Source organism: Astatotilapia calliptera, chromosome 15 (assembly GCF_964374335.1).
Source record: "Astatotilapia calliptera chromosome 15, fAstCal68.1, whole genome shotgun sequence".
Classification (NCBI taxonomy): Eukaryota; Metazoa; Chordata; class Actinopteri; order Cichliformes; family Cichlidae; genus Astatotilapia; species Astatotilapia calliptera.
In genome coordinates this window covers 18,134,630-18,160,875 of record NC_137436.1, presented here as the reverse complement: position 1 = coordinate 18,160,875, position 26,246 = coordinate 18,134,630, and the positions used below count along the sequence as shown (strand labels likewise).

The following is a 26,246-nucleotide window of genomic DNA, read 5'->3' as shown; positions in this document are numbered from 1 at the left end:
GCAGTAAATATAATTCAGACCTCATATAAACAGTGTAATTCTGTAATAACTGAATAACTATAATAATATAAAGATAAATGTAACTCCTCAATGTTAATGGGTCAGGGTGTGAGAAGCTTGCTCATCTATTACTCATGAAATCCAAGAAACTGTACCTGGAGGGGGAGCAGAGGAACGACAACAACGACTCACCCTGCCTGGTGTTGCGAGTCCCTGTGAATACATTTTGTAAAAAAATTAATAAATAAACAGCATTTCTTCCATACCTTTTTCGCACATCAGACCACCCCAGTTCTGCTGGCAGTTGCACTGCCAGGGGGCGTTGCAAGTCCCGTGGACACAACCAGGATGAAGCTCACATTCATCACAAAACTGGCCCTTCCAGCCATATCGGCACCTGCCAAACAAGAACACAGCCATGAATAATTTCCCTTTAACAGCTTCTTGAAAAATTGTTGGTTTCATGGTCCGAATCCTAATATAGTGAAATCACCCATCGGTGATGAATCAATCTTTTCAAAATATCTACATAAAACAATCTGCAACTTATGTCCAACAGTTTTGAAACTGATATGGTTTTATGCTTGATTATAAATCACCACAACCAAACTAGCGTCTGTTAAGAACAGTTCTTAAAGACACCCATTAGGCTGTGAGCTGCTGTAGCTACTAATGATGCACAAGTGACAGACAGCCCGTGGAAACAAACCTAATATTGTACCTGCTATAGTGTCAACACATCCCATGGACGTCTTCTGCCAACTAATCTTAGTAGAGGGTGACATTCCAGGGCAGCAGGGGTTAAGGATACTTCCAGTAGCTACTGTGCATTGGGTTAGAGTATGCGGGTGAGGCGGATTTGGGGGCTACAAGGGTGACGTGATGTTTCTGAGAGTGCGTGGCTGGAGGTGATTGTGTGTATACAGTGTTTATGCGCAGCAGTCTGACGCTTCGGGACTGTACTCGGCTATTCCAAGGCTGAAATGTTGTCACGGCAGCTGTCTTGTCAATTGGCTGCTATTTTGAGCCCCTTGCAGACGGCACCGCTGCCTCTCTGAGCTTTCAGCACCCCCTTCCAACCCCCTCTTCCAGCCAGTCTCAGACTGTGGGGTCCGGGGTATCAGGGTAAGACTTGGCATGCTTCATCCACTGTATTCAATTACCACCAGAGAGCTTAACAGCAATTTGGCAATAACACTAAAAAGAACACGGAGACTGCTTTAAGGTATCCAAAGAGTAAATCTGTAGTTTGTCCTTATTGATATAATTAATCACAAATGTGAAACTTATGAAACTTGGCAAAACTCCATATAGAAGGGTTACAATTAATATCTAAGGAGTTCTTAGGAACACTGCAGCAAACCTCTTAAATATGTCAGAACAAGCCTAATGCGGGCTAATAAAAAGCCTCAATACTGTGGTGTGACAACAGGCACGTACTAGCCTTTGTGTTTCTCAAAAGCCCGTGGCAGACGAGGCAAAGCCCATAAAACCTTGATGAAATAAAGGGAATAAAGGGAGATGGCAAGGGATTTGATGCAAGCTTTCTGTGACCTGAGGCATCATTAAATTCATGCCGCTGCAGGAAGTCTCTTTACTGCTGCTCTTCCATTGATGTCACACTTCCTGTTGACTGCAACTTGACATTTTGTATGACTAAGAAGAATGCGCTAACTAGAAAAAGGACGGCACAAGAAAACACCATTCCCTCATTCCTCAGCTTTCGGCCAACTCTCTTTCCTAACACGTGGAGGCAAGCATCCCCCCCCCCCCCCCCCGATACAGCAGGTGAAAGACTGGGGTGGCGAAATGACGACGGGATGTACCACATCCTGGAAACGTGGATTCACTGGGACATCCAACGTCACTTTATCTAATTGTCGTTTCCACTTTGGGAAATGTACATAACACGGCGGGATATTCATTTCCGCTCCTGTCCCTTGCCCTTCGAGGAGGACTGCAATGCGGATGGGGAGAGCATCTGACAATTCCCAGCACGTTTTGCAGTGGTCAAATTCACACACCAAGACGAGTCCCTTTCTTCAGTCCGAGCTGCAGAAGCCTGATGAGGTGCTTGGTATTCTAAGGAGGATTTCGGATAGCTAAAAATACAAGAAGGCTGGTACGGCATTGCCCTTTTCTTCTGAACCGAGGTGGAGATGCCCACGAGGGAGGGAAAGGCTGACACACACACACACGTGCGCACACAAAATACAACAGGCTTCGACAAGTGAAGGTGCCTCTGCTTTAAATCCAGCCTTTCCACCCCCACAGATTTAGCTCCTCTGCTGAATTTTTAAGAAATACCGATGCAATTTTGTATGTTTAAAAAACAAACAAACAAAAAACCAACATTTCATCTAAAAATGCATGAGCAATATGACAGTGATCTAACATTTTACGACATGTGATACATTTAGAAAATTACAGCGCCAGAAACAGAAAGATTCTGCATTTATGATTCACATTTTTGCATATCAAATAAAATCTTCCCAGTCATCTTACTTGCATTCGCCTGGGACACTGCATGAGCCATGTAACAGGTTGCAACCTTGCTTGCAGATCGCTAAGACAGAAAAAGAGCAACAACATGTGTTTATTTAAATGCATCTCTTCCCATCCCATGCAACCCAGGTAATTAAAGAAGTGGAGGAAAGGGGGCACCAAGACAGAAAGTGGGTGGTAGAGACGCTGGTTTGTTTTGTTTGCCTTCATCCTAACAAGTGCAACAAGACATGAAAATTCATGGCACCCTGACTAGACAACTTTATGGCCTGCATAAAACACCACCCTCTTTTTAAAAAAAAAAAAAAACAAACAAGCCAGGCCTTCTGCGCTCTCCTCCCCTTTTTCACCCTTCATCTTCTAAGGTCAGTTGGATGATTTATTGAGGGCCCCCCACTCTCTCCAACACCACCCACAAGCATGACCTCAACACTGCTAGACTTTAGAATAATGACCTGACCAAACATTCTACGTTTATTTATGCATACTGCACATTTCTGCCATCTTACTTTAATAATTATAGCCTTGATGATCAGTAAAGAGTAAACTGATCGGACTCCCTTTGAAAATCTGAACCCAAACTTAATAGAAACAGTTTAAAAGACATCTCATTAAATAGATCTCAAAAGGCAGCGAATCTTTACAATTCATTCACGCATTTATTTTTATTTTTGAAGACATTTTAAGGTGCTAGGAGCTCACCTGTTGTGCAGTCGTGGCCCATCCAACCATCCAGGCACACACGGGTGCCTAAAGGTCCACAGCGGTAGTGGCCAAAGTAGTCGTCACGAGGAGAACACTGTATGTTGCACGTGCTGGTGTAGTAGTTTTCGTCACACTTTACCCGGATACGGTAAGTGATGCGAGCCACGGGCCCATCGTGCATGATTGTCTGCCAGGGGTCACCAGGGTTGATCATGCCAGTGCGGGCGCTGCGCTCAATCAGCAGGTCCTCCTCAGCTGAAACAAAACGGGGTGAATGTGCGATTCAGACTCACTTCCTTCTCACCACACATAAAGCAACTCAACCTGACACTGGATCAGATATTAGTCCACTCAAAAGGTGTCCTGACAAAACGTCCATCTATACGGCAGTTTAGTTTTTTGACTTGATCATTGCGGTCAACAGAGTCGACACAAAGTGTAAAGCTCAGACGATGACATTTCATTATTGCCTTTCTCTTGTTATGTTCTACACTAGCTTTAGAAGCTTTTATTGGACTTGTGCTAAAATAATATCCTGCCATAAACTGAATTAATATTTCACTTCATTTCACTTTCACACCTTTTGTCTGCTGAGAGCAGCTACACTTACAGTGAGAGGAGGGAGAGAAGAGTCTAACGTGACTAGATCAGAGAGGTATGCAATAGGTAAATTGAAAGTGGTGTTTAAGTACAGCCTGATGTTGCCTGGAGCCATGTAAAGAATCATTCCCAGCTTTTTCCTCAAAGTGAGCACCACAGCTTATTAGTATTCCCTACACGAACACCAACTACAGTCACTCATTTTAAATTTTTAGGCGGTCCCAGACTTCAGTGCATTTTACCAACTTTATGAAGCTCTGTAATGCTCCATATTTATTCTCAACCCTCAAGTTAATTTGTATAATTCACAGTTCATAATAATCCTCATAGCTCGAAGTAAACCCGCATAGTTCTCCCCGTTTATAAAAGCAAGACATTTCAAGGTCTCTCTTTTTAAGCCAGCTTCCTTCTGATTGGCTGCCCTCTTGCAAATCGATGGTCTGACCAGCAAGTGAGGGAGCCTTCTCTGCTCACCACCAGAACTGTGTCTGAGTTTGCCATTAAGGATAGCGGGGGGGGGGGGGGGGGGGGGGGAATCTGGCTGGTACTGAGCATTTACAGAGATATTAATTCTGAACGTTTGTTGCACAGGCGGTGCCTGCACGTGTGGTAGACTCCACATTTAAGCCAGATTTAAAATAATCGCCTAGTTTAACAGTCAAAATACAGAAAAGTGTAACAGATCCGATTTCAGACTCTGACAAACACTCGGACCACATAAATAAGGCACACATGCTGTGCAATAACCAACAAATACCTACTACTCAGGCTGAGATCCTCACACTTTTTCTTTCCCCTGCCTATTGCACGCTTCTGTCCGTCTGTTACAGACCGAGCCACAGCATCTAACAGAGTGTCAACAGTAGACTTTATATAAAAGATTACAGTTGGAGACTTTAATATGAGAATCTCTTGGACCTGACTTGCATCTTCAGTCACTCTCAGGAGGTTTTTTGAGATACTGCAGTTTGTGGCACTTTCTGGTGGCTTCGCTTTTCAGCATCAGAGGTCACTGCTTTCTGTAAATAAGCTTCCACTTGCTATCATCAACTTAAAAGGTAATGAAGATCAATCAAGCACTTTAAAAAAAACACTATCTAAGGAGTGAAACCTTTATGCAGAAGTCTCTCCATTAACTAAGTTGTTTAAAGGCTGAGGTATACTTATCAGGATGACTAAAAACTAATTTATTTGAAGCAATTTGAAAACTGGACGCTGATGTGGACCCTCTATCCATTCGTACAGTCACACTCAATTGTACCCACTGAATTTTAAGTGCGCTCTTGAAATTCATTGTCAATTTTCTGGCAACAGCACATATCATCTGTGAGCTTTAAACAAGCACCATCATGAAGCATCTGTGAAACATTTAAAGCCAATCATCCTCTAGCATTCAAACAGTCTACTTCTGAGGGGCAGAATGAAATAACAGGCAATCTTTTCACAGTGGAGTCAAAGCTGGAGAACAATCTCTGTGGAAATATGGGGGCCTGCGACTTCCTCCGTGGCTTTGGGCTCAATGCTCCAAAGACATTTTAAAGCAGGAACACGCGCACACACACACATTCCTCTGCTGGAGTCTGACAATGTCAGACAAAATTAAGCAACAATAACAGAAATAACCCTCGGTGCCAGATAGAGAACAATGGGCTCGGGGCCCAAGCCGGTCTCTGCTACTAAGCGTCTAAACACTGAGCCCGGCCACCCAGTCCAGTCCACTTCCTGCTCGATAAACACAAGGAAAACAGCCGGCAGCCTTTCCTGAGGACACAGGGGGAAGGGAAGAGGGGTGCTATGGAGGACATGACGCTGGAAGAGAGGAATCTCACTGACATCCTCGACACACTGGTAGGCTCTTACGTAGGACCAGACATGACCCCGATGCTGACTCAGGCCAGACAAGTTCAACTTAATGTCTCAGACTGAGAATGAAGAATCCATCTGTGCAAAAACAACAAATAGTTCAATGACAAGCAAAAGAAAAACTTAAGTATCGCTGGCTCATGACAAGTGTGAACTATGGCTACACTTGGAGTGGCGTGTCTCCAGAATATTCAACTTTGCAGTAGCTTGCAAATGCAGACCCTGTTCTGTTCTGCAAACTCTCCAAAGTCTCCACCTGCTACAGGTTCTAGTTAGAGTGCACCTCTAGTACACAGTGAGTCAGAGTACACCACTGGGGTGAGGAGGTCTCTGAAGAGGCAAGTGAATGACAAAGGAGCACTACAACGGGGACGAACAGGGAAACATGAGGAAGGAAGACTGAATATGTCCCAGCATTGATTCATTAGCATTGGTGTCCATATTAATACAAGCACTGTTTTTTCAGCACTACCAACTGACTTAACAGGCTCCTTTTTTTGTTTTTTCTTGCAATGGTTACAACGGCTTCAAGCTGCAGTTCCACATGTATCCATTAGTATAGATCAAACTACGGATTTGGTTGTTGCACCCCAATTCTCACCAATATGTGGTGTTCTGGTGTTGGCCCAGTATAGATCTGGTGTAATAGAACTGGTGCTTCAATGTTCATGATCTTGGCTCTACTAAGGCCTACAGACCAGTCAGTGCAACCAAAGAAGACAAAAAACCCACTGATAGGTCTCTAAATTTGTGTGACTGGCGCTTTAGTTTTGGTGGAAGAAAATCTTTTACCATCAGTAACAAAGGGGTTCAGATGATGCTTTTCTGTTCTGTAAATCTAGATGAAGGCTTGACATCTTAGAACAGCGGTCCCCCAACCCCCGGGCCACAGACCAGTACAGGAGTCGCTTGGTACCAGGCTGCGAGAGTTCAGGCTTGGGTGTGAAATTTATGGTTTTCAGGTTGTTGGTTTTTTTTTTAATTATTATTAACTCTGTTTCTCTGGGTCTTTTCCTGTGTTGTAGTTGTGTCTTATTTTGAAAGAAATATGTATGCATTACCATAGCGACCAGAGAGCATTAAGGGGCAGAGGGGACGATGTTACTCTCAATGTTGTTGGCGCATTTCAGGGGGACGCTGCTAGTAAAGTTACAATTACACAGTGAATTCAAGGTTATTATTGTATTTACAAAATACCACAGTTTGTCTTTGTTGTATCATTTTATTTTGTTGTATTTATGGACGACACCTTAAAGGCCAGTCCGTAAAAATCATGTCTGACATGTAGCGCAAAAAGGTTTGGGGAGCGCTGTCTTAGAACTACTGGAGAATGAGGTCCATGTCTTTCTAACAAGTCTCCCCATTTATAAAAAGTTGCCTTACCATTACTCATGAAATAAACCTACTTCTAACACGTTGCTATGAAAAGCACAAGACACCACTGCTAATGAAAAGATAAGACAAGTTCACGTGTGACCTGTCCAACCCTCCCACCTGCTGAGAAAAGCTGTAATAACTGCCCAACTCTGACATAAGCTTGCTACTACTGCAGACTGGCCCACCATCCTCCACAAAAGAAAAAACCAAACGTGTTTGTTCCAGACATTGTTATTTCTTGAACTTACTAAGGTAAGAAATTTGGGACATAAAAGCTAGTGACATCTGAAAATGACAATGAAAATAAAATAAAATCTAAGCTGCCTCAGATTCAAAGGACAGTATAATTAAGGTTTTTCTATAGTTTGGCAAATGATGAAAAGCACAGCATTTTCCGTCTCATCTTGGTGAGGAGTCCCATGTCTTGGGGAAAAAAAAAAAAATCTTCATCTTCTTTATAGCGATTTGGCTGAGACTAAAGCGAGAGTAGTTGGCAGATAATCAACTGGTCTGTTACTCAACAACTGGGCCGTACCACCTTCATCAGAACTAATTACCGTAAATGTACACAATCAGTGCAGAAACAGGAGACTACACAGGGCATGCACAGTCTAATCAAAGAGTGATGATGTCAAAATCTATTTCTTCTCCATTGTCTGCATTCTCAAGTGGAAGTGTGTTTGATGTTATGGACAAAACAGGATGCAGTGACCTCATATAAACAGAATAAGCTCAAGACTGGACAAGACAGGATGGCATGATTCAATACAAAAATTAATTCACCCTTGCATGCACATAAGGTTAATAGAGACACATGAAAAATGACACCTTTCTCACAGATCAAAGTTACATCTAGACATGCAGACATTATATGCCTCAATGTGTCCTCTTCCTCCTAGACTGGGCTACTGCTCAGATGGGGAAAAAAAGAGGCTCTACAGGAGTCCACCCAGCGGACACAACCAAAGGAAAACAGGATACAGCTGGTCAAAACTGACTGCCACAGCCAACATAGCCAAGGAAAACCAAGGCTTGTATTCTTTATGAGGAGTCCTGTAATTCGTGACCTCTGCCATTAAGCCATCAATAAACTATGTGTCACAAAGTATTTAAGAAATTTGGAGGATATGCTGGAAAGATCTTTGGCACATTTTAGTGGAAATGATTAAACGTAATGTAGCGTCATGGTTTTTTTTTTAACTGTAAGATGTTCTCATTACTGTATTAAAATAAATAAATAAGGAAAAAATACATTAAAAAAAGAAACCCTTACTACACACACACTGGATTGCAATCAAATCAAATTCGAAACTCAAGTATTGATATCAATACTAAACTCAAAGAAATCCAACGCCAGTCAAGATTTGTACTAAACACTTCTTACTGACAAACGCTACATAGTAAAATCCAAAGCAGTATGATGAAGGTGAGGTTTAAACTTACTTTCTCGTGTCTTGTTGTCCCAGTCCCAGGCCTCTACAATCAACGTGTATGTCCGCTGAAGGAAAAAGCAAAAACAAAAAGACATTAGTCACATGGCATTTATGACTCATTATTTTAGTTTTGGGCAGGTGGGCCTAAATGAGCTTGTTTAGTGTTGGCCATTGACTGGTATAAATGTGAATAACAGGAGTCTTCAGGATCATGCACATGTAATAGTTGTGTCCATAAGCTGCATTTTTGCAGCTCTTTTTCCTTCTACAAACAGAAATCAATGCATTTCCAGTAAATGAAGTTGCAAACAGAGTCTCAGAGTACACCTTATATTCCAATGCACGCACAAATGTTTGGGACTATTAATCACAGGCCACACTGTAATACCTGCTGTACAATGAAAAGTTCCACTTTATTCAGTGATTACCGTGACCAGTCCAATTGTGACATGGCTGTTGTAGCGAAACCCAGTGAGCATTGCAAGACAGAATTTCAGTTGATTTTACTCGTCTTGAAGGTAACCTTGTTGACATTTAAATCTAAAGACAAAGAGGAATTGAGGACAATGAAATATTCTCCAACCAGTTTTTGTTTTTTGTAACTAGAGGGGGGGAAAAAGGGAACATTAAAACAGCCTTTGTCATTTTGTTCCTAAAATCACAGCAGTACGCATTAATAATGACAGTCGTTTTCTAAAAACAGACCGAACTGTGGAGATGATCATTTTAGCCTCAGCTGTGCTGCTCTCAAACATCAGCACGCACGGATACAAAAATCAATTTTACTGCTACTACAGCGTCTCATATGGACCTCGGCTCCATTATCCAAGGGTATGCTGAAGTTACTGCTGAATCATTGGGTTTCATTGACAGTGTAAGACAACAATTACAACTGTGGAAAAGAGCCAAGACAGGGAACAGGACTTCGATGTGAAAAGTACATGACAGGAAGATAATGCATCGCATTGGGTATTGGGATTATAGCTGGTTTAAAAGAGTTTTTGTACCCTTACAGAGCGGTCCAAACACATCAAAATGAGATAAGAGCCATTCAGGAATACAACTACAAGATATAGTACATGTCAGGCAGGGGCTATGATCACATGTACACATTTCAGTCTAATGTGCAAAAGTGATGTCTAACCAAAGTCAATCTTTCCTGCTTCAGTCTCCAGTTTTTAAGTTTGCCTTTTATCAAAAAAGAAATTAAAAAAAAAAAAAGAAGAAAAATCTGCAAAAATGTACGGTCACTTTGCCAGTATAAGCTGTGTGAGATGAATTGGCTTTATCCTTGGTTGTCAGACAGTGAAAGAAAGCAGCAGCTAAGGGGATTATCTTGTTTCTGTCCAAGTTATGCTTTACAGTTAACCAGTACGACAGCGCTACATGGGTTTTACACTCTGCTGAAATTATTGTGCAATTAATAATAAAGACGAGCAAAGATACGATTGATGATCTATTGATGGAGTTTCATTAATGTGAAAGCTCCTCTGGTTGCTTAACTCCCCTCGACCAATGGACAGACGGGACCGCCCACTCTGATGAAAGTCAGTTTATGGACTGAAACGGTTTTATTCACACTTAATGGAAACCAGACAACCGTTTGCGTTTTAAGCAACGATGCAGCAAAAACTTGAGCATTCTGCACAGCTGATGCTGCTCGAGTAAACACCCGCACACAAAATAACCAAGCTAACCAGTATCACAGTAATCTAGCTGGTGTGCTGCAGGGCACACTGCTAGGCAACTAGCTGACCTAAATAGCACTCGTTACGTCACCGCCAGTGACAGTTGTAGTAGCCACAGTGTGACTGCTGTGATCTCTAGTGTAATGTCAATGACGGGGCATTACTCTCAGTGTGGATGGAAGGAAAAAAAAAAAAGATAGTAGCATTTGAGCTACTTAAAGTTGAATGAAATGAGGAGGAGAAATCAGGGAGGGTCACTGTAAAACATGTGTACGTCTGCCTACGTTGTTGTTCTGGGGGACCAACAAGCTGGTAGGCTAGTTGCTGCTGGGCTGTTGGATTAAAGAGGCTTGTCTGGCTGTGGGTGGCAGCGGGAGGAAAGGGAGGGGAGTGTTATTGTGGAAGATCATTGGTGAAAAGAGAACGGAATGGAAGATGACAGGATAGGTGTGAGCGGGAGAGCTTGGGTTAATAAGGATTGGGAGTGCAGGTGTATGAGATTGTATGTATCCAGGCAAGACAACATTAGAAAAGAAAAGAAGGCTGGCGTGAAGAGATGGAAAGCTATAGTTAGGAGTTAAGAGAAATCAGGGGATCAGGGCATGGGCAGACTCGTGCTTCTGTTGCCGGAAGCTTTGCCAACCCATCCGACCGCAGACACACAACAGATGTGGGCTCAAACGTGGATTATTATACATGAACGTGCATCATCCCACGACACGTAGACGGCTTCTGACCTTTCTAAAAACCCACCCTCCCCCAACAACAAAAGGGTGGGCTGGCCGACCCACTCAGAGCATTTGGATGGGTGGGTGCATATGCCAGTGGATATAAAGAGGAACTATAAGTGGCAATACATGCATTTGGGACAGGAGATCTTAGAATGAAGCCTGTCTGTTTCGTGAGACTATGCAGAGAGACGAACCTCGTCGTGACGCACATTCAAAGATTAAACAAAGAAGGGGTTGTCATACCGTGACTTGCACCTTTTGGGGTTTACTTTAAGTCCAGGCTTCCTTACATGCCTACATGTAGTAAACGTTTGAGTAAACAGTCCCGAATCGCGCATGCTGGGGATGAGCAAAGCCATGGACTAGTCTGGTTTCCCACAGACCGTCCCCGTCTGTGATTAGCTGGATTAAGTGACAGCTGCCCAAATGGTTGGAACAAGATAGATGGATGGGCAGAGGGATAAAGGGGAGGAGTGGGGGAGGGAAGGGGGTGAAGGCAACTGAACAAAGACCCTTGTCCCAACACCGTAACTCACCCCCATTCCAATCAAAACCATTGTCCATGAAGAGACACAGTCAGCACGGGGACAATTAGTGTCAGCATGTGTGCTACTGAGCCTGAGCAGCACAGTTGAATTGCTGAAGTCAAAACAAGCCGCCAGTGGCTCCTGTGCAAGTCCTAATCATATAATCAGACTCAGAAAGTATCCTAACATCATTAACCTGCCCTTTTTTCAACTCAAAACACATCTGCCATGTCTGACAGCGTGAAATACATCATTTGAGACTACAAAGTATCTGCAGTCAAATCTCCAAAACCCTTCCAAATGGATTAGAGGATTTACTTGGAGAAATCCTAGCTTTCAAGTCAAGAAGGGGGAGCAATGGTAAGAAACAAAGGATGTTAGTTGGATGCACTCAGTGACTGAGGTAATGATGCACTGACATTTAAGGGAAAAATAATAATCATTATCTATTCCAGGTAGTTATTTAATTCTCCACAGTAGACCACAATGATGATAAAAGCAAAGGATGTACCACTAGTGATGTCTGGGGAGAGCTACAGGTGTAGGTTCCCACGCCAGACGATGGGTGGATGGGTGAGTGGAAGGTGGCTGTTGAAATAATAAAAGGGACGGGAAACAGAGAGAGGTGGCAGTGGGAAGTGGAAGCCGGGGCAGGTTGGGGTCACTAAGCATGGGATCTGCACGCTTCTTTTTCAAAAGAGGGGTCAGCCCTCTGTATGTGGGGGCGACGTGCAGGTTTGCATTCGAAGAATACTGAGAATGTGAGATCCAGGGCTGGTGTGTAATCCCATGCAACATCCCCGTCTGCCAACAATTCCGTATCGTTGGAGGGGCGCGTCTGCTTTGTAGATCACAGCTTTGATTGACTAATTTCTGTCCCTTGGGGAAAGTTGGGATATCAACCGAGCTTTGAGAACGACTTTCACATAGTTACTATAAAAAAAGGTCTCAGATTAGCACTCGCAATTTAAAAGGAAACAAACAAACAAAAAAAAAAAAAAAAAAAAAAAAGCCCCGTCTGTGTCCTTGAGCTATTTTTGTCTCGCATGTCCACTGAAAGTAGCCTACATGCCCACCTCCAAGCTCGTCTACAGAGAGTTTAACTGATGTCTGATTTATTACCTTCTGATGGGACAAAAGGTCATCACAATTCATTCCATGGCCAGTAATCGCCACATGTAATCTTCATTAATCTGCGATGTCAATCCCAGCTTTTGATGTTAATAGGGCCGAGTTTACACTATTCTAGTGTAAAGGCACCGCACTAGAAGTCCTTCCTAGACTGGACACAAGAGCATGTGACACAGGATCTCTGGAAGAACTGCTAAAAATCTGGATTAATGAGAGATATGACATGCTATGTCACCCTTAATATTTAGTACCAGGTAAGGTGAGAAATAATCAGAATCAGAATCAGAATACTTTATTGATCCCTGGGGGAAATTATTATTATTATTATTTATTTTTTTATTTTTTTATTATAATATATAATATTTAATATATATATTAAATAACAGAATTCATCTGGTATTGCCATTTCCTAATGAATCAGGATCAGTAATCAAGCAACCCCAAAGCAGAGAAGTTTCCAAGGGAAGGAAAGCATGCTCAGGTATAGGATTTTGGGAAGCCATTTCAGGGTAAAACATTTGAAAAAAATAAAATAAAAATGTGAGCTTCCCATCACTTCTGCCAGTAGAGTGGACTTCAAATGTAAATCTCTCAGACTAGCTCCTCAATCTGTTCAGAGGCAAGGATCAAAGACCTCCAGTGGCAAAGTCCTTGCATATGTTGGCAGGCAGAAAGGTTGGATGGTTTTTGACCCTTCTTGACATCAGTGTTGAAACAGCACAGTGGCCATTCCAGGTTTCCAGGTATGGAAAACTCTAAAATAACCTAGTAGGAAATAAATTCTCAGTCATAAAGACAATTAGAATCCTGAGCACACAAATATATGATTAGTGTCGTCAACCTATCAAATATTTATGACATAATCCTGTGATTTTAACATCTTTAAAGGAGGAGAAGCTGGCAAATAAATCGCAGGATTATGTTGGGTTTATTTTTAAATGTCCTCTAGCAGTCAAGTTAGGCATCATTTATTTTCACCATTGCAACCACAGGTGTAGTTGAGGAAGCAGATTACAGACAGTCGCATCTCTCCGGGTAGAGAGGTGGAGGGCTATGAGTTCTGCACGCCTGCCAGAGTCGTGTGCCAAGAGATCTCGTACTGAAGGCAAGGCATTTGGCTGGCTGGCATATACCGGCTGTGCACACACACACACGGCCCATTGAGCATGCTGCTACTATGCCAACAGGGTCATTACCCATGCACTTCCAATACAACAAACCCCTCCCCTCCTGGTGCTAATTAACCAGCATAATCCAAGACTGTGTTACACGCAAAACAAACACTGACGCATGCACATGTGTATACAAAGGCTAACGAGCTCGGCGTTGCCGTGTGATAGTTTAGAGTTACAATTAAAATAAGCTAAAAGTAGGGCTGCTCGATTATGGCAAAAATGATAATCACGATTATTTTCACTGAAATTGAGATCACGATTATTTGACGATATTTATTTAACCCTTTAAGACCTACTATAGAACCAAGTCCACCAGAGCTTATATTATTTTTTTTACATGTTGTAGTGCCATTTGTGGGAGCATTTCAAGTTGCTATACATCAATACAACTGTTATAGCCCATATTTTAATAATATGTATGCATTAAGTCCATAGTAATTACATAAATTGCAAAAAAGTGCAATAAACTACAAAAAAAATTGAAAATCGCTTTTGTTTTATTTACATATATTTCTACTTGGAGAAATTTAAGAGGTTTATCCCTCAAAACTTTAAATACAATAAAGTTGCAAAAAATAGTTTACAACAACAGGAAATTTATTTTGAGTGTCTTCATAGTTTTATTTTGGAGATACACCAATTTTTATATACTGCAGGAAAAACAAAAAACAATCCTATGATGCAAATTTGCAAAGAAAACAGCAGGTGCATCATTTCACTGTGGGAAGTGTTACGAACAGCTGATAGGAACGGCAAAGCGTGTTTCTGGAATATTACGTTTTTGTTCCTGCAAGCGCTTTTTATGCAATTTTTGCAAAGCTATATGTGGAAGGAAACCGTGACCGAGGACAAGCTGATGGTATGAGATGTAAGTACAACTCCTCCGGTTTCATATGCAAAACAAATTATTGCGCTAGCTTACACGGTTCAGGTTCTACAGGTATTTAAAAATAGTTACGCAAAACGGAGCGTGCTGCTCTGACCGGCTTTAAAGGGTTAACAATGACTTTAAAAAAATAATATAAAATTGTGTGCAACACCACTAAAGTTTTTTTTTTTTTTTAAACTCTCTTTTCAACCAACGGCAGTCACTCTCCAAATAACTTCTGCTTAGCTTTCCGAGCTTCCCTCGGGTCCTCTTAATCAGCGGTCTCCAACCTTTTTTGCACCACGGACCGGTTTATGCCCGACAATATTTTCACGGACCGGCCTTTAAGGTGTCGCGGATAAATGAGGGAGGGGCTAATAATCGGCTCAGTCATTTTTAATGATCGTTGAAAGCCCAGATCGTAATCGTGATTAAAATTCGATTAATTGAGCAGCCCTAGCTAAAAGCTAAGATGTGGTGGGGGATGAGAGGGGTGACACTACAAAGGCAGTTTAAATGCTGTAAGTTAGCTGAAAATAATTCACTGACAGTCACAAAACTATTGACAGAAATGCCACATGTCATGAGTTCATCCCGATGCGTGCCAAGTGTGACAAACAAGTCAGAGTTCAAACAGGTTAAATCTCCATTACTGCAGCGTCTTGGATATTTGCAAATTACTTCCTCTGGAGTTAATTTGCCTTCAGAGGTCTAAGAGGTACTAGAGAAATAAGCATGCTTCAGAAACATTAACAGGCCAATTCCTGATCCAAAGTTCAACAGAACAGTGACAATTTAACTGCCCATGTAATGACATGCTTTAATTACCCCCACAAGGAGCCTCTTGCACCTGCACACCATTCATTTAACAAGAGGCAGGGGATGTGGTGGGCCACAACAACACGCTTCAATGCAGAGTGACCATGGAAATACACACATGTGCAGACACACAACTTACTGTACAACAGGGTTATACAAATAACATGTGCAGCATTCGTTGACAAGCAGGTCACTGTGCCACCTACTTAAGCAATGTTTTTACAATAAGAGACATAATGACTTTTAAAGTATGTGGTGAAAATACTGGAAAAGAAATTGTCATATGATTTAAAAGGTTTCCACCAGAAAAAAAAAAAATACATACAGCAGTGCTTGTGAGTCCTTTCAGGTGTAACTTTGAGCCTACATCTGTAGATCAAGTATGACACCTTAATCAAGGTGTCACCCCCCCTCCCCCTTTTACTTCATTTAGACCAATTGCACTTCTTCCTCTGTTAATATGAACACTGGCTACCAAATGGACTGATGATATACCAGACAGTGCTTTTGCTGCAGTGTTTTAAATGTGAAACATACCAAATATATCATTGATCTTTAGCAGAAAAAAACAACAAAAAAAACCCAAACATCACACACACACACACACACACACACACACACAAGGGTGGAGCAGGTGCACTGTGCATTTACAGTAAATCTGAAAACACCAGTTTCATTTTGAGCAGAGACTCTGCAGATGTAAACAGTGGAGTTTTCTTCATCTGTCCCATGAGCTCAGATCCACAAGAGAGTACTCAGACCACCGTCTTAAACGCGTTCATGAATACACACTCTCTCACCTGTGAGATCACAACAAAGGAGCACATGCAGTCCCCTTCTAGACAGGATTAAAAAAAAAAAAAAATAAAGCAAAAATCCTTCAGTTACCAACCTTACATACACTGATAAAAACAAAAAAAACGTTTAGATAGTAAACTTCGATACATTATGGATGTAGTCGAGCTAAGGAAGGCATTAACTACACAGCAGATGTTATAAAATTACAGTAGGTACACTGTAGAACAGATTCACTGTGCTAAATCTCGCCGTTTTATTCATTTATCTTGTTCCCTCTTCTACTTACATCAATGAAATCTGAACTGAAACCTTTACCACTGAAAATGACAAGAGTCTGCATGTTGGACCACGCAGATGCAATTTGAAATTTTGTGCATCAATTTGCCTCTGGTTATGTTTGCACAAGGTGTTCTCATGACTCTATAGGAAATGGCTCAATGGCAACTTAAAGCCCATTTGCATTCGCAGTGCAGTGGTTTGGTTAAAATATGGTTTACGCCAAAGAAAAATAATGAGCTTATTTTCATACAGTGTGGAAACAGGATGTGTCACATCTTCTTAAAATACCCATCTGCAACATTTTTACCAGTGTTGATGAAAACAGCTGTGATTCTAGAGATTTTGTTCCTTTTAAAAACAAACTTGGCGTTTACGGTTTATTTTTAGTCGACTTACTTTTAAAGATCAATATCCAGAGCCAATTAATTAGTTAATTGTGATGACCGTTTTTACAATAAAACAGAAGCATTACTTTCAGTCACCAAGACTTAGCGATAACGCTATGTTTATGTTATAACAAAAGTGGCTGTCTGACATTAATAACTGTCGAGTTCCTCTGAAGTCATAAGAAACTTTATATATACGAACATGATATTTACAAGCTCATTAGGAGAGGTTTGATTCCCATTTGAGACACACGAGTCAAAGAGCGTGAAACTGCAATAAATGTCCAAAGATTGAATCTGTAATTGCACTTAACTGTAAAAGATGAGAACTGTAAAGACTGAAATGATCCAGTTATTAGTGAGCCTTTCATGGTAAGATGTCAGTTCATCACAGTTCACTGAAGCCCCCCCCCTTACTCAGTAGCACAGAGCATTTGGACTGTTGTTTACGTCAGTCCGCTAAGTCAGAACCCAAAGTGTGGAGCTACTGCCTGATAAATTTAATCTGTTTACATCTTTGTTTAATAATTTACAGGTTTTTTTACTTAATAAAATTGGAAGAATATGGTCAATCATTTCAGGAACAAAAAAAAAAAAAAAAATCTCATTCTGCAGTAAAGCCTAGAGGAACATGCAAAGATAAAAGTAATAAAACTGTAGGCTACCACATCTTAATCACCACTTCTTAAAAAAAAAAGAAAGGCTCTCTTACGTCCCATTATGTCACTTTGGGAGTTCAGTGCGAGTGGCTAATTGTATAATCGATACAGAACAACGCTGAATCACAGGTGAGACTCGTGTGAGTAGCTTTCCACAGACCAGCCCTGGGACCAGAGGAGGATGGATGGGGGAGGGAGCCACACAGAGGAAAGATAATTGTTTACTAGAGGCCTATGCAGCCGTCTCCTAGCAACAGCTCTGACACGCTCTGTATCAGGTGTGGTTAACCATGGCAGCCTGCTTTAGCCTCTCTCTCTCTGTGTGTGTGCATGCGCGTGGAAAAAAAATAAAATAATATAGCTGCCCCTCAGCCAGAGAGGGGAGGAAGGAGGAAAGACCTACATTACATGAGCCAAAGTGCATCACCAAAGCACTGAAATGCTCTGCTTCATTCTCATGTTCAGATGCATCAATAAGAATCCTTGTCTGAGAAATGCGATGATACTCAAGAACATTTTCCGCTGCTCAAGCTCAAATTTGCTGACGTTTATAAGACAAAGAGTTCTATGTTAGAAGGTTTTGTCTGCTACGGAGTTTTACTCTGATAACGGGTCAGGAGCAAATAGATCACATGTTATAGGTGATATGTGGTGTTGGATATGCATATATATTGCTAGATGCAGTATCCAACCACTTCACTTCCTTTTTCCATTCATCTTGCAAGTACTTCACACCTGTCAAATGTGTGCACAGCATACTTTAACACAATTACTACCTAGTATCCCAGAATGTGCATCTTTATCCTAGGATGTATAATTCATAACTTGATACAAGCACAATGACTGAGTTGGGGACTGTGTCCTTGACCATCTTCTAGGAGTCAGTCGAGGTTTTTGTACTTTTATTCTCAACAGAAGCATGAAACAGGAATTCCAATAATTTATGTTTGCTCCAGAAAAGAGTTATGTAAAATAAAATTTAGCAGGTACGGCTAAGTTGAGATGTCATTTAATTGTGAATCAAATCTGCTCACAGTTGAAATAATCAGCCGCATGAGACCAACTACACATTAAGGGAGTGCGTGAGCGGAAGAACAAATAAACCAACCTGTAGCACACTCACTATCCCTTTACCATAGATGGGTCAGAGTGTTTAAAAACTCTTTATTCTAGGAAACAAACTATTTTAAGAAATATGTAGTTTAAGCATTTTAATGACACTGATGCCTGGTGTAGATCCCAGTAGAGTTTAAACTACCTCCCTACATCCATTAACTAGCAGAGTGAGGATGGAGGCTTGATACATGTCAAAGCCTGGAGCGGATAGAGTTACAGGCAGGATCACATCAAACGGACGTCCGGCTGATGTCACTTGAGGGCAGGGAGGATGAGAGAAAGATAGGAAAAGAAATTCCACCGGCAATTTCATTAGTGTTCAAATGGAAGTAAGACGTGGCTCTCTCTTTCACTTGCTCTCCAGAAGTACGCACGCAGCATGAGCCAACAAAAAGGAAACTCAATAAGAGTGGCCAAACAAGGCACTAACTTGGTCAGCTCATCTGCGAGCTGGAGCATGTGAATCTACATTGCATAAGGTCCATGGGCTTTATTAAACATGAACGCTGTTTTTATTTTAATGAGCAAATAGGCTTATTTTTAATCTTTCTAAGGCCAAGATTAAGAAAATCAGTGATTAACCTAGTCTGGCCTAAATAATGGAAACGCAGGGAAATGACTAGCCTAACCTTGATTTAACCATCATTGAGTCTGTTCCTTTTCCCCCCCCTTTGGCCCAGTCTGCTCATAATCAACTGGGACCCAAGTCAAGAACCTCCAATCAGAGCCGCTCCATCACCATAATGTTCAGTAAGTTACAGACAAGATGGGTGATAGTAGCCAAACACAAAGCAATGTCTAACAAAGGTTTGGTAGATTTCATTTCCAGTTTGGACAAATGAAACCAATTCGGTGCATTCTGAATTCTATGTGGAAACCCCTGCATTCTATTTGAAGGCCACCAGATGGCGATGGCTGCGATTATAAAAAATAAAAATAAATAAATAAATAACAAGACTGATATAGATTTCTATGGGAAACAGATTTTTATCCATCAATCTTTTTTCTGAAGCTGGCTTGCAGAGGCAGCAGCCTAAGCAGAGAAGCTCAGACCTCCCCGTTCCTCATCCTCCAGCCTATTCAAGTGAACATGGAAGTGGTGCTCCCAGGCCAGCCAAAAGATGCAAGCGTGTCCTGGGTCTACCCCGAGGCCTTATTCTGGTAGGACATGCTTAGAACACCTCATGCAGGAGGCGCTCATCCTGGTCAAACGCCTGAACCACCTCAGCTGGGTCATTTTGATGTGGAGTAGCAGCAGCTCTACGCAGAGTCCCTCCGAAGGTTATTATATTTTATTGACAGGACACAGACTGAAATGCTAGGATGGCTCCTGCGTTGCCTACTAACATTACGAGATTGAACGTTAGCATTGGGAACACAGTTGATTTTTCAGCTGCAATGCCAACTATCTCAAACAAAATAGCAATATTTCCTAAGAAAAATAATATTTTAAGAAGATGTTGCATTGAAACTCATTCCCCCTCGAATTCTTTGGACAGATCTTGTCTATGGATAGTTCCTTCACTAAATTTAAAGGATTTCCTCCCTTTGTCTACAAAGCTGGACAGTATCACTTGGATATTGGTTTGACTGCCTTTCCTATCCGCAAGTTAGGGTGGACACATCGCAGAAGTTGTACTAGTCGCAATCTTCCATGTGCTGTTTTTTTGCGTGCTTATGGACATCTTTCTTCTTCAGCATGTAAGGACAGACTGGAACACTTGTAGACATATGCTGCCCCCTTCAGTTCCAGAAGAACTGTAGTGGCAGATATGCTGCACGCGGTACCCACGGTAATAAAGAAAAACACGAGTACCATCGTGTTGTCAGAATATCTGAATCAAAAGTTCTAAGTATTGGTTCTGGTGACATCCTAATTACAATATGAATGTCGGTCTAACAAAAAGATTTAAAGCCACGAGAGTATAAGCAGTAAATTTAGGACTGAAGAAAGAGAGAGAGAAGAAAAAAGTGGAGGCTGAGCTCAGAGGTGGCATCACTAATCAGTCTTTTTACTGGCATGCTGTCAAGAGAACAACAAGACAGAGAATCACTGGGAGAATTCCAAAGAATGGATAAAAATCAGCCATTAGCAGCTGAATCATACTGGTGTGATGATAGAAGAACAGAAGAAACTATGATGCATAGAGCCACTATTTCTGTGGAGACAATCGTCTCCAGGAATACATGATAACCTTTTTTTGTTACAGCCTGAGTGCTCTACACAAGACTGAGATTAAATGTTCACTTTCAGATTTAGCTTAGGTGAATGGTTTAATTGAAACTTAGTGTCTTTAGCAGCAACATAACCATCGATCTAAATTACGCAGACTTGCATAGCCAAGATCCTAGGATTCAAATTTCTGCTATCATAAGAAAGTGTGAGACTAATTAAGTGTATGTTTAAGTATGAACAAGAACATTTATTATCATCAAAAAAGGCAACCTAAGCAGAATTTTTTCTGTTGACATCAACATCTGATAAGGATCAAAATTGAGAGCAGGAATAAAATCATTCATTCTGCTCAAGCCTGATTCAAGATGACAGAAGAGTCCAGGCCTCGCTGGTTTTCATGTGGCTCGAAATGGGCAGTTGACCAGATGACACAGCCAATAGTACACTGCATCTTTGTTTCTTCAGTGAGGAAAGAAACAAGGCCACAGCCAGTGACCCCGAAGACTTGTTGTGACATCTGGCACTGGAATACTGCGACGTTATCAGCCGGGCACTTAACAGAAGTACGACACACCAGAACAGCCCTCTTCACCTCTGCCTCAAGTTGTTGAGATCCTCAGTGGATCATATTTTATGAGATATGAACCATGTAGTTAGTCCATATGAAGTTTGAGTTAGACTCGAAGGAATACTCAACTCAGATGAATTATAACTTGATGGTGAATATATATGGCTAGACATTGACTTTGTCTTTTAGCCTTTTATCAAGTCATTTTGGACACAGCAGACTGCCTCAATTTGAGGAAAGATTTCAGGCATTTTAAGTCATTAATAAATATGGTGCTCCATCCTTTTCAAAGGATCAAAAGGCAATTAACATAGCCTTTGGGCTATTTGCACAAAAGCTGTTGATTATCCCGGAATCCTTTCCATGGTACAGAAAAATCCCTTTGTCGGATCAATTCATATGAAGAACACCTCCAGGTACCCAAGTGGGCAATTAAGGTTCCCAAGGGGCCACATGAGAAAACGGGCCCTTATTGTTAAGCTCACAGTGAGCAGAGACTTCAACAATAAGCTGAACTCACTGCTCACTGTTAATTTTATCTCGTCAGAAGCTTATTGGTGCAGTCCTCCACAACAGGCCCATTTTCTCAGGTTAACATGGGAAAATTAATTGCCCACTCCTGCTCCAGGTGGTAGATGTATTATCATTCAGTTCCACTAGCATGAGGTGCAGACCAGTAATTGGCGCCAGGAACAGAATAAAATGTCTACTAGACACGCCGAGAATCGACTAAAACGGCTCATGATCCAAGGAATACAACATCACCTCTACAACACTGGGCAGGGAGTCTAACATATGGCCATTCGTAGCTTCCAACCAGCTGTCACTGGCTTGCTGATGTTTAAGCAATGTGACAGAAGACAGGTAAAGACCGATGAATTCAAGTGTAGAGCACAACGTTTTGCTCAGATTCAGTGAAAAGTTAAAAAGAAATTTTTTTTTTTGAAAATGAATATTTTAATTTATGATTATGTTCATTTGCCCAATCACATTACAGCTCCTAATGGCTTTAATTCCTTAACAGTTAATAGGATTTCTCCCAGCCTCTTGAATTAAAGCTAAACATCTCCACTTAAACTGAATATTTATTGCACAAATAATCACTGTGGTGGCATACACTCAAAATTATGCCTTTGTATCCAAATGCTTCTAGACATTATTTCCTCTGAACCTAAAAAGTAAGTAAATGCAGCTGTTATTTCACTATTGGTCAACCACTTGTACTTAAGTTCACTTCGTTTATCATAATAAAACCTGAAGCACTCAGTTAGGAAACTGCTGCTGATTTTGTCATCCATCCTCAACTGCAGTTCAAAAGACAGCACACACATCCTGGTCTAAACAGCAGCCAATAATGTGCAGTACAGTTCCTTTGACACAAAACATCCCCCTAAAGACGTTTTAACGTCTACCCCAACTGTGTCAGACGTCTGCGTTCGCATATTGAGTTTCACTGGCTACTTTATAGTAAAGAACACCTTTAGGTGTTCGAGGCTGTGTGAAAACAGTGCTTGACATTAGAGTGTCCAAAGGAAAGCACTCATTATCATAAAAACCTCAAACAGTAAAATTGCTCCTTTATCAGCTATCAGTTATCTGGAGGGAAATGAGGTTAACTGGCCTGGAAGGACCACAAGCAGCCACCTAGCAAGCACAGCATGAGAGGAGGCTCCTGGGTGCTGAAGAGGGGCGGAGAGTTGTCAAAACCAGCCAGAAGTGCACATCGAGCTACTACCCAAAGGCATCATTCACTCCAACTTGACGCATATTTCAAACTTTGAGCATAATGTAACACATTCATTATTGTATTACAGAATTCATCCAACCAGCACCTACAACCAGGCTGCATCCCCTCAATCTCCTACACCTGTAAAACTTGGCTGTTGAATGTTGCTATGTGTGAAAGTAGGAGTTTTCACTCCCACACACCAACAATCACCCCACAAAACTGCGAGTAGCAAACAATAAGGTTCAACCTTTAAGTTAACGAGCTAAGGCTCAATAAATTGATTTGACTTTAAAATCAGCAATTTGCTGATGCAAAAAGCATTGCCGTAACCATTTCTCCATAAAAGCAGAAGCACTCCCCATCCGCCACCATCTACATATCAAAGCATTTCAGAGTAATCACCCCATCACGGCCTTGACAGGTGCAAGCTGGTGGCCTGGAACAAAGCCAATCCTCATATATCAGGGCAACTTTAAAAGATGACCCAGTTGACACTGCGAAACACTGTAACTGCAATCGGATCCTTGTGAAGCATGTAATCATTTAGCCCCGATGTGTGTCAGTTCTCATAAGGACAGGATGCTGCTAAGCACCCCCTTTAATGAGGTCTAGCTTCTCTGTAATAAGACAGAGGAGGTGGGAGATGCTACAAAATCATTTTGGATCACTGCTTTAAATCTATTCCAACTGCGACTCCTTTACAGGTTCTTGTCTCCAGTCTTAACAGCATAAAGGAGAATCGCTTTAATTTGAGCCGCAACAAGCAATTGTTGATATAGCTGCTCAAAAGTTAAAGGTAATCTGCAATCGTTTTCATAATGGGTCAGAAATTTTACTCACTTTCAAATAGAAAAAAAACAAAAAACAAAGCAAAACCAACTTGGGGGGTTTCAGCTTCTGATGTGTTGCTCAGACCTTTGAGAAATAAGCTCCAGATGAAATAATCAACAAAATAACTGACTGTCAACTAAATTTGGAAGCAACTGTTAGCTGTAGTTTTTTTTAATCTTGTGGATCTTATTTTGAAAATATGAACTTTTCTCCAGGTAGGTGCTGCTGGGGAAAACCTCATTATGCAGAATACCAGAGCGTTTTCTACCCACGAGTTTCTGCAGGTGTGTGCTTGCGCGCGCGTGTGTGTGTGCCCGCGGGTACATGTAACAAGGAGGGGGAAAAAACCCAAACCCGCCCTACATTTTAAACCGGGTTCAAAATGATGCACTGTCTGAAGAAAGGGTAAAGAAAGGCTTAACTGGAGCAAGAGAAATCACTCACCGGCCAAGCAAACTGGAAGGGGATCACAATCCTGCCAGCATCGTCGACTTTATTCGGGTTATTGTTGGCGCCCTTAAGAGAAAACGTATTTCCACCGACAACTTGCGTAGATTCAGCTCCGAACGTGCAGGAGCCAGTGGTGGCCACCTCCATCTGATATTCCTTCAGGCACACTTTGAAGTAAGTGTCGCACTCGTCTTGAGTGCAGCTCAGGTCCTGGGAGCTCCGGGGACCGTCGCAGCACTCCCCGTCCGCCAACTCGCCGTTTACATTCTCCACGGAGATCAGCTGCAGCTCGAAATAGCCGGTTGACTGGGACACCTACAACCAACGTATATACATTTTTTTTAATAGAGAGAACTACATATAGGCTCTTGTGGAGAAATTACAGCATAATTTATACATCTTAATCTGGTGCGTAAAAAATAGTATGGAAGTGGCCAAATCTGAGTCTTACTCTCCATTTAAAACGGTATAGAGGTTTTGGAGATTGGGTGGATGTGCCACAATATTTTTCTGCATCATGAATGGAGCACGTGAACAGCGTACAGTTTGCACGCTGGGATTTTAGACAATCAGGTTACTCTCAGACGGGAGCGAATTAACCGCTGCAGCAGCCAATTGATGCAATCCAACTTACAACTTGTTTGGTTCAGGCCTAATTCTCTCCCCTCAAGAAGATGAAGAAATTCAAATAAAGGAGTCAGCATTAAACCAAAATGGAGAGTAGCCTGTATCAATTCCTTACACTTGTCATGGTAACACGATCACATGCTCCACAACTGACGGCTACGTAATTCAATTATCGATTAATGTGACGCGAATATGCGTCGCCGGAGAGCCAACGCATCGCTCCACGCCCACCAACTTTTTAATTTGAATTTTAAACATTTTTTTTTTAAATTAGCAGAATTAAATACGAGTAATAAATAAATTATTTTTAAAAACACCCTCTTACCTCCGTCCATAACGTCAACAGCAGGCACACTATTGGGAAGCAATTCCTAATCCTGGTGAGATTCCACATGCCTCCGACTAATTAGAGTGATATGTGGGGAGGGGGGGACGATCTAAAAAAAAAAAAAAAAAGACAAACAGCCGCGGACCCGGCGACTAGTTCCTCCTCTCCATACATGCAAAGATGGAATATTGACACGCGTGTCGTCTCCAACGTGTACGTCCCGATTTCAGCGAGGCATTACATGCGTGTGTGTGAACAGGCGGCGGATTGCAGGCGCAGTGATGGTCCATGTACAGCAGCGTCCCTCCGTCAAATCTCTCCACACAGCAACTGAGATGTTTCGTTGCCACAGCCTGAGGAGAGGATGTCTGCTGTGATTGGCAGCTCCGCAAACCACTTACAAATTGGCCTGCGGGCAGTCTCTGAGCCAACCGGATTAAGGGGCGGACAATAGTATAATAACCCCCGCTTCAATCCTCCTCCACCTCCGCCTCCTCCCAAAACTTGAATTGTACTGCCTTTCTATTGAGCTTCATTTAGACAAACCGCATTACAGCGTGCAAACAAAGCAGGGGTCGACTTTAATTAAACGCGGCCGCAAAGATATTATAATGAGCATGGCCATTAGCCTATGTCAAATTAGGAACTTATCGGCGCTGCTGTGCTTTTAATTACAGTCTTAATTAGGCCCAGAGACAAATTTGGATGGGTGTTTAAATGAAGTGACGCCCGATGGCAGAAGGCACATTAAAAAAATGATTTGCTCCTAAAGTTAAAAATAAAAAATAAAGCCCTACAAGTGTGCTAAATGTTTGGCGTTAATCTGCGGGGATTACTTGATTCGTTTACAGTACAGTTTCATTTTCTTTTCAAGTGG

The 26,246-nt window shown here is 41.7% G+C and overlaps 1 protein-coding gene across 2 annotated transcripts in view; it reads right to left on the bottom strand.

The window, feature by feature from the left end:
- Window positions 1-25,701, bottom strand: part of jag2b (jagged canonical Notch ligand 2b) — a 40,635-nt gene extending 14,934 nt beyond the window's left edge. For both annotated transcript variants that reach the window (XM_026194504.2, XM_026194505.2), the window contains exons 1-6: window positions 25,367-25,701; window positions 24,409-24,729; window positions 8,494-8,548; window positions 3,208-3,465; window positions 2,506-2,566; window positions 267-397 (exon numbers count right to left, since the gene is read on the bottom strand). In XM_026194504.2, coding sequence (XP_026050289.2) covers window positions 267-397; window positions 2,506-2,566; window positions 3,208-3,465; window positions 8,494-8,548; window positions 24,409-24,729; window positions 25,367-25,435 — 895 coding nt within the window. In that variant the 5' untranslated portion in view covers window positions 25,436-25,701. The remainder of the gene's footprint in view (window positions 1-266; window positions 398-2,505; window positions 2,567-3,207; window positions 3,466-8,493; window positions 8,549-24,408; window positions 24,730-25,366) is intronic.
- Window positions 25,702-26,246: the final 545 nt, after the last annotated feature.